The sequence below is a fragment of the Tetrao urogallus genome (assembly GCF_951394365.1).
Source record: "Tetrao urogallus genome assembly, chromosome: Z".
Taxonomy (NCBI): domain Eukaryota; kingdom Metazoa; phylum Chordata; class Aves; order Galliformes; family Phasianidae; genus Tetrao; species Tetrao urogallus.
In genome coordinates this window covers 41,773,032-41,786,498 of record NC_136816.1, presented here as the reverse complement: position 1 = coordinate 41,786,498, position 13,467 = coordinate 41,773,032, and the positions used below count along the sequence as shown (strand labels likewise).

General features: G+C 37.9%; 1 protein-coding gene across 1 annotated transcript in view; it reads left to right on the top strand.

The window, feature by feature from the left end:
* The window catches only part of ADAMTSL1 (ADAMTS like 1), a gene marked incomplete at both ends in the record, with an annotated part of 386,370 nt that overhangs the window by 301,649 nt on the left and 71,254 nt on the right, over positions 1-13,467 (top strand). The window contains 3 exons of the mRNA XM_079548266.1: positions 1,651-1,855; positions 3,045-3,192; positions 6,386-6,470. Of these exons, the coding sequence (XP_079404392.1) occupies positions 1,651-1,855; positions 3,045-3,192; positions 6,386-6,470 (438 nt within the window). The remainder of the gene's footprint in view (positions 1-1,650; positions 1,856-3,044; positions 3,193-6,385; positions 6,471-13,467) is intronic.

The window sequence follows — 13,467 nt, the reverse complement described above, 5'->3', positions numbered from 1 at the left end:
GCAGAGAATTCTAGCCACAGCAACCCTATCCCAGGCTCAGGTTGGTGGCAAGAGTTTCTGCTGCTTACCAGTTTCAGTTTGAGCTCTCTTCAGTTATATTTGTGATAGTTAGAAACCTTATCTGGAGAACTTGTCCCAAAAATCCACAGGTGTCACGTTTGAATTAAAAATGTCACAATACATATCTGTGACATATGGGGCTTATAGGGAGCACACCATGACATGGTGTAAATATTGTTCTACCACTTCTTTGTGTTCACACATAGAACTAGTTGATGGCTTTACCATTCATAAACAACTATCAACATGAGCCATTTCACACAGTGTCTTAGAGCACCTCTAGCCATTATCCAAGTGCGGGTTGTGCATAAATATACTGGAGCTGATAGGAATAATATGGGCTGATACAACGAAAAATCAGAGGGAAAGATAGATTTATTTCATATTGTCTAACAGCTTTGGTGAACATGTAAGTTTAACTTAATGAGACTAATTACTTTGTTATGACTACAAGAAAAACATCACTTATAGCTATTGTAACAGAGGTCCTGGATCTTCTCTGTGACAGCAGCTTGAATAAAGGGAGGAAATACCAGTCTACATTTTATGCAAACAGAAATATATGCATATAAAACAATACATACATTGTTGTGTATGCATCATTATAGGAGGTAGAAAAAAAAACCCTTATTCATGGCTTTTTTGGAGCATACACATTGCTGTATGGATTTGTCATTACAATGTTCAAGTGGCACCTGTTGAGAAAAATAGTGTCTGAATTCCTCCCCTTGCTTCAGGTCTAAGAAGACAAGGCTTATGTAATTTATCCATCCGTCTATTTATCCATCTATCAACATAGCTTCTTCTTCTCTTTGAAAGTTTCCTCCAAACTTATTTTTTTTCTCCATAACTCAGTTTTTCACCTGAAAGAAGCACTGCTATTTTTTGCCTGTTCTAGCAAAAGTAACATAATAAGTTCAGAACGAACTGAACCTCTAGTAATTTGTAGTAATTTGTAACAAAGATTTCTCAGAATGTGTCATATTGTGAAAATATGATAATTGCATCAGCTAAATAAAAGAGATTATAATAAAATTAGTAGTTACAGAGTTAATGTGGAAAGGAGGTTTTACATTTAAGTTGGTAAATTAAAGATTGCACCCATCAGGGTGCTTTGTTGATATCACCACTTACAGAATCACAGAATCACAGAATCACCCGGGTTGGAAGGGACCTCAAGGATCATGTAGTTCCAAACCCCCTGCCTAGCAGAGCCACCAAACATACACATTTAAATCAGGTTGCCCAGGACCCCGTCCAACCTGGCCTTGAACACGTCCAAGGACGGGGCATCCACAACCTCCCTGGGCAGCCCGTTCCAGGGCCTAACCACTCTCCTTGTAAAGAACTTCCCCCTAATATCCAACCTAAATCTTCCCTCCTTCAACTTGGATCCATTTCCCCTAGTCCTGCTATTGTCAGCCCTTTTGAAGAGTTTACTCCCCTCCTGGGTGTAGGTTCCCTTCTGAGGGTAATCTGAAGTACAAGAAAAACAACTGCAGGTAACAGTTTATGCATTCATGGGGCCAGTAATGGGGGCATTGGGTTCCTTTTTTTGACTCTTCTGTATCACATTCTGCTTTTTCCCAGATGGGAAAGTACACCCTGGACTGCCTGCTCCTCATCCTGCGGAGGGGGCATTCAAAGCCGCAGTGTCTCATGTGTGGAGGAAGACATTCAAGGGCACATTAGCCCTGTGGAAGAATGGAAATGCATGTACACTCCAAAGATGCCTCTTGTCCAACCTTGCAATATATTTGACTGCCCAAAGTGGCTTGCTCAGGAATGGTCACCGGTAATCTGTTTCACTTTGATGATTTTGTATTTTGTATACTAAAAACACATCTTCAGTGCAGAGAATAATAGTTTAGTGAGCTTGTTGAATTAGAAACTTTTATTATTTTCCTTTGTCTATTTTAAATCACTCTATTTGTCTAAACACAAATTCAAAGGCTGTGAATTTAAGATTTAACAGGGTTAGGGAGAAAGATGGAAAAATAAATCAGATTTGAAATGTTGATTAGTGATCCTCTACTAAGAATAGACTGAGAACGTAAATGCACACAAAAAAAGCAGTAAGCTGCTCATGATCAGGTAACAGCATCTTTTCAGCCAAAAATTGTGTCATAAATTTCTAATAATTTTCTAAAAATTTATAAACCCATAAGTGACTGGGTTTTTATGCTTATTCTTTGTCCCTGACTCTCCTTTATTTTTTCATGCAAGAAAATTCCTGTTTTTTTAATATTGAATTCAGGTTCTCACCACCCCAGTTTTTCTACAAGCAAGATGAGTTCTTAGAAGTTAAAATATTTTATCCACAGATGAGGTGTTCTTTATTGATTGCAAAGTGTTCAACAAGCTGCTATCTAAGAACAAAGTAATGCTGCTCCTATCCATAGACCTTCCCATTGGTTGCTGGGTTTGATCTTGACCCATCCAACCACTTTTGAAATAACCCTCATGGGGGAAAGAATGATGTACCTTAGCAAAAATAAATGAAAAAAGATGTAAGAAAGTGTCTTTGGGAAGAAAGCCTGAATAATTTCCCATTATGTTTGATGCCATGTTCCAAAATAGCTGAGTGTCACCTCTCTTAACACATAAGCTTCAGTACTTTGTCCAAGCAAAGCAGAGTGGCTCTAGATGAAGCTGACAGGGTGTTACTAAGCATATCCATTTTGGAATGGATGGCCACAAGCCAAGTAGTGCACACAAGCCAATGCTGAGAATGTGCACAGCAAAAGAATTCCAGAGGCTATACTTCCAAGCCAAGTATACGTGCAGACCAAAAAGGCAAATATTTGTGTTGATTTTATGTATTATCCATAACTGCTAAATATTACGAATTGTACATGAACATGGTTAGGTGTTTCTACATCACCTTTGCCCTTGATGTACTTCTGTTGCACATTCTCTTTTTATGTATTACTCCTACAACATACCACAATCATTCTTTCATTTCTCCTCTTTCATTTTTCCAGTGCACTGTGACCTGTGGACAAGGGCTCAGATATCGTGTGGTCCTTTGTATTGATCACAGGGGGATGCATACAGGAGGCTGTAGCTCTAAAACAAAGCCACACATAAAGGAAGAATGCATCGTACCCACTCCTTGTTACAAACCCAAAGGTAATGAGAGAAAGATTCTTATGAATTTTTGTGTCTGTATGCTGACTAAATTACCGAAATTTCTGGACTACGGAAATGTAAGTGATCTTAATTTCCCTAAATTAGAGCCATAAACTCTACCATAAGAAAAGAATCAGTCCCTTTTGAAAAATGAATTGATATCTTGGTGAATATTAAGAGCATTTATTATGTGAAATAAGTGTGACCTGATGATAATCCAGGATGGAAAAGTGAAATTTAGAATTTTAATTTCTGTGCTCACTGCCTTATGACAGACAAACTTGTCAATTTGCAAGGTACCAGTTTATCTGGAGCATGGGACTGCTGTATCTGCCTGTATCTGGTGTATCTGGTGTCTGTATCTGCCAGACACCAAAGTGGCAAAACTCAGATGCTGGCCCTCAGGAAAGCAAGGGGTGTTTTGCACTGTGTTCTGCTGGAGCACATGAGCTCACTCAGTCTGCATCCCAGGATGAATAAAAGGCTCTGCTACCATGGCTGAGCTTCATCTGGAGCTGCAGCAGCCTTGCGCTCAGTTAACCAGCTGAATCTGTGAGGCTTTATCCATTTATCACGTTCAGAACCCATGTAAAGAAAGCTGCTGTCTGCCTGCAGCATGCAGTGTAAGCAAAATGCATTAAGATGCTGAAAACCAGATGATGCATACCACCCACAAGTGAGTTCTGCCTAGGGAATGTGCCTAGACCAACTGGGGAGGTTTGCTTGCATCTGTCAAGACATCACTTCGAAAGGGATTGTCTAGTAATTGCACATGGCTGTTTCCTGGAGGTACGCTCTTGCAACTGACTGTCATCTTTACCAATTCTTGTGCTGCCCTTTGCAATACATAACATCATTAAGGTCTGAGTAGACGTGACTCTCACTTTCTCCCATTTTCTCCCATGGGATGGAAAGCTCCTTATGAAATATGGTGTGTTGCTAGGATTTGATTTTAGTTTTCATCTTAGTTCTGTAATTTTTCCTCCATAATGCAAGAGGTAATATTTGAAGGCCTGAATATACATATACCTGAAAAGTAAATCATACTTTCTGAAAAGAGCTGGACCAGATGGTCTCCAGAGATCTCTTCTAATACACATTATTCTATTTATGTGATGGAAGTTTGTCCTTTTTTATGTCTTGAATTTAGCATTATAAATTTAAATTTAAATTCAATTGTTGTAGTAAAGTACTTCAATTCTGTTGAATGTTTTAATCTTAGTTTGCTTTTTCCTTCCATACCTGGAATAAAATAAAGCATGAAAACAATGTTCTTAGCTGATTGAAAAAGCAAAACAAAACATGTGGAATACTCTTTTTAACACTCTTTACAAAAGAAAACCAGAATGCAAATAATTGATGTAATTTATTTCTTTTTCTTTTATTCATGTACTGAGGCACTTTATCTTACAGCAAAATACAGGATAACCCTAGATTAGATTAAGTACTAGATTAAGTACTAATTTTCAATTTTTATTGAGAATGTGCATTTATTTAATAAAACTTTCTGTAAAATGTAGGATCTAATGTTTTTATACTCTCCTATAAAAGTAGAGATTTTACTTTAATCTCTAAAATTAAAAGCTCTTCATTAGCTTATTTTAGGAGTGAATTTCACTCTTTTTTTTTTTTGTCAAAGCATACTGTACAACGTCAGCATTTCTCATCCTCCAAATTATTTTACAGCATAAATGGCAATTAATTTTATCTCCTGCTGAATGCACATTTTTTATAAACAAAAGTTATTTAAAAAGTCACATAGCAGACAACTGTACATGAGAGCTTTTGCTTTTTACAAGCACTTGAATCTGAGGGAAAAAAAGCATAGAAGTAATATCTGGCTTTCCAAAACTCATAAAGTGGGCTACAGTGCATATAAATAGAACTATCTCCTACATATTTTGGATAACAAAAGTGGTAAAATATAGATTAAACTAAGAACAATGCTGGCAAATATTCATCTTCAAATGGTACTAGTAAATATATTAGAGTAAGAATTTGGCAAGATATTTCTGGAAGAGAGGCACAGTTATTAAACTGCTGTCCTTCTTTCCTCAGTTAACATCTTGCTCCAAGAAAATTTGCTTGACAAAAGTTGCAGTAGCTGTGAAATCAAGTTGTTAATCATTTTTCCTCTGTGATAAAACTAACAGTTTGGAAATTTCATGTGCATGCATGAAAGGTTCCTTCTTTTCACGATGAAGTTATTGAAAAATTTTAAATATTCTGAATGACATTAATCTGTTCCTGTTGATGAGTATAAATCTACCCATTACCTAAATCAAAAAGTTTAGGTGGTTTGTTAGTGGCCAATAAGCCTGGTCCTGGTTTTCTTCCATGTTCCGAGTTTCATTATGCTGTATTTGTGTCTTTTTCTTTATCCTGACCCAAAATATTTGGTTAATATGCAGAGCTTGTTTTCAAATTATGGTGCCAAATTTGCTCTTACGTTATGCCCCTGTAGAGTTAAAACAGCTCCACTGCCTTCAGCTGAAATGCTCCACTTTGACATTGCATGAGAGCAGAATTTGGCTGAAAGAGTTGAATGGCCCTGCACTCCCCAGAACAGAGCAACTAATTATGTTGTGTTCATATCCTGGATAAGAGAAAAAACAGCCACACTGTTTTTCATCAGAAATGACAGAAAAAGTATCAAGCTCATTTTTTAAATCCATATAGCTAATGAACTGATAAAGTTGAAAAAGTATAGCTTGACCATTTCATTACAGTTTCTCTGTTTTTTGGGTATCACTCATCAAATCAGGATTTTCTTCCTTTTTGACATCTATCAAAGGGAGGATTAAGGCATCCTCTGAAATTCTAAAATTCAAGCATAAGCAAAAGGATATTATATGTTTTGCCTTCAGAGCATCAGTGGAGTTCATTACACTTCCCAGTCTCACTCTGAAAAATACTTGCTAAAGTGTTCAGTTTAGTAGCCCAGTTGCATCATCTGTAAAGTAACTATCTGGTCGTAAAACTAATCTTGTGACCTTTATAATCCAGCTGACAACTGCATAATAACAATTCCATAATTCTGTCCCTCTCCTCCTTTCTCTTCTTGAGCTCAACCTCAGCTCAAGAAGAGGCCCGTGTATATTCCAAGCACCAAGTGAAAAAGCAAAGGCTGGCACACATGGGAGCATTGCTGCTGCATGGTTTCTGTTTTCATGTACTTGCATTTGTTCTGTAGAGAAACTTCCCGTGGAAGCAAAGTTGCCGTGGTACAAACAAGCTCAAGAGCTGGAAGAAGGAGCAGTGGTGTCTGAAGAACCTTCGTAAGTCTTAAAAAAATTTTCACAGCAGGCACGTGTGAGATGAGATCTGAAGCCTGTGCTGAATTGACATGGTCTCTTGAAATTATATTTGGCTTTTATTAGAGGATAAAGGCCAAATCTAGCCCCATGGAAATCAAAGGACTTAAGGCTGTGTCATACTTAGGTGTGAAGAGGCAGAGTTTAAGAGCACAAATGCACACTGAATTTGAAGAAACACATTTATGTTTTATATAAGTTCATTTACAGTGATATTACAGTAAGATTCTGTCTGCCTGAATTAGTTTTACAATCCCCACTACGACTGTATCTCAGCGTTCAGCACCTTTATTTATTGTCACAATACTCTTGTGTAGTAACAGGTAAAATATAGGGCAGCCAATGAAGGAATCCTCCCCAGGAATAGTGTAACATCAGTTACAGATGTGAATTAATTTTAACAGAAAATAAACTAGAACCCCAGAGCTGTGGCTTGTATTGCTGTATTTCCACTTCCCTTCTTTCATGGATTTTCCCCTCCTTGTTCTTCTAGACTCTGAACAGTCTTTTCCTAGCCACTTTTGCAAGAGTGATCTGTCAGTACCTTGTTTCCCTTTAGTATCTATCTCTTCTTCCTGCTGTGGAACCTTTTGGATAGCAGATAGACCTATTTACATAGACTGAAAATCCCTCCCCCTTTCCCTTCCCTTCCCTTCCCTTCCCCTTCCCCCCTCCCTCCCTTTCCCTTTCCCTTTCCCTTTCCCTTTCCCTTTCCCTTTCCCTTTCCCTTTCCCTTTCCCTTTCCCTTTCCCTTTCCCTTTCCCTTTCCCTTTCCCTTTCCCTTTCCCTTTCCCTTTCCCTTTCCCTTTCCCTTTCCCTTTCCCTTTCTCTTTTCCTTTCCCTTTCCCTTTCCCTATCACTATCCCTATCATCCTTATCTCTTTCCCTTTCCCTTTCCCTTTCCCTATCCCTATCACTATCCCTATCATCCTTATCTCTTTCCCTTTCCCTTTCCCTTTCCCTTTCCCTTTCCCTTTCCCTTTCCCTTTTCCTTTTCCTTTCCCTTTCCTTTTCCCTTTCTCTATGCTTTTCCTTTTCCCTTTCCCTTCCCATTTCTCTTCCCCTTTCCCTTTCCCTTTCCCCTTCTCTTTCCCTTCCCATTTCTCTTTCCCTTTCCCTCTTCCTATTCTTTTTTCTTCTTTTCCTTTTCTTTCCTTTTCCCTTTCCTTTGTCCTTTGTCCTTTTCATTTTTCCATTTCCTTTTCCTTTTCTTTTTCCTTTTCCTTTGACTTAAGGAGACATAAATTTAAAAATATATTGTTGGGAATTTTACCAAAAGGAATTATGTTGGTATGTGATCATACTTGGAAAAATTTGCAGCAGTTTTGTACAGTGACAAAATGTAGGTACATTTTGTATACGATGTTGGCAGTACTGTAGAAAAAGTATAGTAATACATATATATATATATATACACACAGCTAAATGTATCTTTAGATGTTAGTGATAAGGGATTTGTACAGAATAAGCATAGCCTACAAAGAAACATGTAGAGATTTTGGTTTATCATCACAGTCATTTTTGATAAAATACTCTAGAAAAGCTTGTGAGTATACTGTTTGTTGTACTAAAACAGGCCTTAAGGGCCTGAGAAGGAGCTTAAGATTCTTTGAATCTTTTAAGTTTTATGAGCTGCTATGACATCTATTTTCTTCACAGTTTCGCTGCTCGGCTGCAATAAAGAGTCTGTTCTGCTAAGATCTCCTTATCTTTTTACCCTATCTCTCACAACAGTTCAGTGATACCAATGGGATACTAATGCAGTGGAGCACTGTTCAGATTAAGTTCATTCTGCCATAGGTCAACAATTTTTACATTTTTTTTTCTCCTTGCAAAACACAACTCTGGAATCGTGACTAATCTTTATTTTCGGCTGATGAGAAATCAATATGACATTAAATTAAATTAAACTGTAAATTTTTATATTTGTTTATTAATAGCTAAAATAGAGGATGAAAAGTCAGGCTTTCTGTGCAAACTTTTCCAGCCTTTTATTCATGCCTTTGTTTGATTTGGAACAATTTCTAGTGATAAGGCATGAGCCAGAAAGGACAAATAAAAACTTAGATGGCTTATACTGCCAACCAATCCATGCAATCCCTGTAAATGCTAATAGTCGTATTCATATTCTGTCAGACAATCTAATCTGTTGACAATGACCTTGAGTGGTGAATTCCCCAGAAGATGTTTCAGTGCTTCACTATTAGTGGTGGTTTTCATTAATGTCTAACTTTAAACACACATTCTTTTCAGATCCTGGTTGTTAGATAGAAAAAATATGTATAATGACATGAAAACAAAAGAGATGGAACATTCAGAACTCACACAATTAACAAGTCAATTTCGGTGCCAGTTTTACAATATTACTTGTCTGCTTTCAGCTGAATAGCAATTTCAAATACATCAGTTAGTTGAAAAGTAAGATGTGTTAGACGATAATATGTCCTTTGGTCTCTCTTTCTGTAGCTGCAAAGATACAAAATAGTATCCTATGGCTCAACATGCTGATTGATACTGAGCTGTCATCCGCTTATTTTGGCTAATGAACGGTCAGTCCACAATAGCACACTGATATAAAGGTCAGAACTAGTGAGGGTTTTTAGATGTCAGATTAAATCCACCTGGTGTATGACAGTGTGTGATGTTGCCAGCTCTTTTGCTGACTGTGAATTTGAATAATTAGAACATGGCTGTCCACTTCTTACTGTTTGTCTTCCTAAGAATCCCACTTATTTGCAGTGTGTTACTTAGCTGTAAATATTTTAAGAAAATACACCGGGACTTGAGAAAAAAAAAAAATCTGTTTCTGCTTTGCTGAGGAGCCTTCCCCTTCTAACTCAATAGAGTGGAGCTGGCTGAGCAGGGTTTGAGGGTGGGCATCGAGCTACGGGAGGCAGGGCAGCCTCGGGGAAAGGCAGATGGATGGGAGAGGGGGATGTGAATCAGGAGGCATCCAGGGAAGTGATAAACTCAGTGCTGAGACGGCAGTACTGTGTTCAGGAGAGTGTTTTCTGGAAGCTGAAGTACTGTTAGCTTCTTCAGAATAAATATGTCCTGTGATTTTCCAGCTTGCTCAGTAGCGATGTAACATGACTGATTTTCTGACTGCACACGGGCAGATGTTAGTAATGATTCTTTCTTCTACACTTCATCTAATGCCCTTTCTGAGCTTTCTTATGCCATCAAATCACTGCTCCCATTCTTCTCTTCAGACAGGGTCGTTCTTTGAAGCCAGCAGACTGCTTTTTGACCCCTGACACTGTTATCTTTTCTTCCTTATCATTCTTAGGGCAGAGAAAGCAGCTCCCGCCTGTAAGAAACTTTGTTGTTCTTCTCAAAAAATTTTTGTTTATTTAAATTTAAAAGCCAAAGCTGAAAATCTTGTGTATTTTGAAGTCTCATATTTATGAATCTTGTATTGCTGTCTTGTGATTTTAGTGACTTTGTCTTGTGTACATGTTTGCTAAGAAATTGCAAACTAGGAATTAAGAAGTTTTTATATATGAGCATAAATTTACTGGACTCTTTTCACTGTAAAATTCCACCTGTATTTTATGATCATTTTTTACTGTTAGGACAGCAGATATCTTATTTTTACTCCATCTGCATCTAATGCCTTCCACTGTTTATTTCTCCAGGATTTCCAAAGGAAGCAAGCCTTACAGTGTAATTTTGTCTGTATATGTCTGTCTGTCATTTGCCTTCCTCTTTCCTTAATAATGTCTGAATGTATTGCTATTAGCTGAATTGGATAGAAGTATAAATTTATCACAAAGAACTTTACACCTCTGTCACATTTGGTTAATGTTCACCAGGAAATTCAATGGTTGTATTTCCCACGTTTCACTGAATGATATGGCTGGGTATAAAAATTACACCTACTAGCTCTCCTGTTGAAGAAAAGGTTTCTAAAGGACTACAGTCCGTTAGAGATACCAGAGAATCTATTTGGGCACTCAGCGTTCCAATCCAAATCCGTGTTAAATTGGTCCTTATTCTTTCTGCTGCTCAAATAATTACTGACAAGTAGTTCAGACAATTGATGTCTAGAGGGAACAGTTAAGTTTGCGTTATCTAACCTGCAGCACCCCTAGACAGAGTCAATTAAGTATTATTTTTTGACAGAACTGCCAGGAAATACTCTAGACTGGTAAGAAAATATTGCAGTCTCCTCTAGTACAAAGATGCAAGGTGAGAAGTCCTTACGGCACTCTATGTATTGTTGCCTTATTGCTGTCCGTCTCTGAAGTGACTATTCAACAGTCTTTATCAAAGGGAGAAGTCAGAATATTTTTCAGCCTGACCTCTTGCACTGAAGCTGATTGCACCAGCACAGCATGACAGTGGAGTCAGAAAAAGCAGCAATCATGATTAAAAAAGCATGGGTTTCTCTATGAGTAATGAGATTGGTTTTATGGATGGTGGAGGGGTTGTTTAAAAGATTTCTTTCTCTAACTCTTGAAAAATGCTTTTGTATGTTAACACCATACCCAGCTTTTAACATATTGCCATAAATAACCACGGTGCTAGCCATAAAAAGAAGGGGATAAAAAGAGGGCAAACAATAATATCTGGATGCCAGATGGCACCATCATAGTGATGAGGCCAGTTCAGAAAGAAACAAAAGGAAATTCCTGACATGCATCAGTGGGGGGCAGAGCCCTCAGGGAAGTGGATTTGGTCAGAGGTCAGTGTGGCAGGGTCGCCCAATATCTCTTTTTTACTTTTCAGTAGGTATTTATGTTTCCAAAGATATGTAAGCTATCTCATTCTGTTTTCCCCACAAAATGGTTTCTGTAATTAGGTTTGTAGCAATTTCACAGGTCAAAATATAATTTTGAAACTGCTTACAAGTGGTTTACTCTAGGAATTAGATATGTTACGATTACTGAATTGCTGAAACAGTAGTGGTGCTGCATTATTATATATCAGTGTCATGTGGCGAAGAAGGAAGTTCAGGGAACTCTTTCCATGATAAGATTTAATTGCATACAATGAAATTATCAATGCAGTCAGTCACAGGGAAGAGCAGCAATGTAGCAGGTAATATCAGGTAATGATTTCTTTCTATTCATTAAAAAAAATCCTTTAGAGACTTACGTCTGTGTAGGATTTATGTCTAATATCTATAAGGGATAGAATCAGTTATCTTCCCATAGGGAGAAAGACACTAGTGAATTTATGGAGAGCACCAACAGTACAGACATTATGCTGAAGGAGAAGATTGCACTTAAACTGAACTGAAGAGAAATGATGGGGGATAGACTGTAATCACTTAGAGTGCAATCTAACCTATGTAGGAGGCTATGGTGCTATTACTCTTACAGATGGAGCTTTTGGGGATTTTATTGACAGGTGATTGTGGCTCCTCTCTTTCACTCCTCTGAGCAACAGCATCAGCAACTACACAGTTTCTGCGTGTAAGCTATCTGCAGTATTAAATTGTTTCCCCTAGAAAGGTGAATCCTCTTTGAGAAAAACAGGCTCACATTTCAGATCAAGACAATAAGTCTGGAAGTCTGAGCTCCGTTTCCAGTTCTAGCAGAGAAAATTTCTATACCTTTAAACAAGCCACTGAGTGCTGTTATTTCACCAGCTGTATTCTGGTTTTAGGAGCTTAAATAGATGGGTGTCTGTGCCTTCAAATACCCAGTCTTACTGATACTTACAGTTCTCAGAACTGTTCAGCCTTTGGCCGAACCATGTATTTTAAAATGGACTATATCAGTCTCTGTACTGTTTTTCATTTTTGTAAACAACTCCTTCCCTGGAGGTGTTCAAGGCCAAGCTGGATGGGGCCCTGGTAGATAAGGAGGTTGGCAGCCCTGCATGTGGCAAGGGGGTTAGAGCTTGATGATCCTTGAGGACCCTTCCAGCCCAAAACATTCTGTCATTCTATAATTCTATGAATATAGACTGATTGCCTTCTCTGCCTCAGCCACTCTACAGAAGCTGGATTTTTAAATGCATTCCCTTTATATGTTTCAAAGAGAATTTTTTTTTGTAATTACTAAATTGTAAACTGAAAAAAATCATTCTCCAGTGTAAGTATGAATAATAATATTTACAAATGCTAATAGTTTTGCAAAATTGAACTAGGAAAGTGGCATCTACACAGTTTTCATACATCCATGAAATTCTGTGGATAGCTGAAATAAATCTGTGTTTGTTGGTAAACTGTACGTGTGCTTCCCAGCCTGAAGGCTGGACTCCAGAGTATTTCACAGTTTGACCAGTATGTTTGCATTTAGTGCTTTATGTACAAACATTCATATGCTGGTTTAACGTACTAAAATTTACTTTAAAAGTATTTTCAGTGGCTGTAGTATACTACAAAAGCAGTGAACCCAAACCTGTGCTCTGCCACATTTATGTGACTCCTGCAGAACTCCACTGATCTTGGTAGTATTATGTTTCTTTTCCTCCATTCCCAGAACTTGATGTAGACCAATGTAGGCTATTATGCATATGAAAAATCATGGAATTTTTCCATGGAAAAATGGAATAATCAATTCCTTTCTGCTAAAGTCAATCTTGTGCACATTGCTAACAAAAAGAAGAAAAACGCTGAAAAATGTAATGCCTCTTTTAAATACCAAACTATTTTGCCAACATGTTCCTGGAGAGGGAAGTGGTTTCTAGTCCATTACTGTAAGTCAGTAGGTCAACAAAACAAGTATAGGTATTTGTTTGCAAAAAACATCCATTTTTAACTGCTAGTTTTCTTACGAGAGTTTTCCACCTTTCATCCATTCCGTTTCCTTTTCCAGCTTTGAGAGCAGTGCTGAGTACAGAGACGTCTGGGGGACGGCAGCTAGAGGTGTCCTTCAGCCATCGCACAGCTGGGTGCCACAGTGAAGGCAGCACTCCAGCAGCTGAGTAGTAGCAGAGATGATTATGTTATTCAGAAACAAGCAAGCTTACAGAATCATATAAACATTAAGGTTGGAAAGAGCGCTAA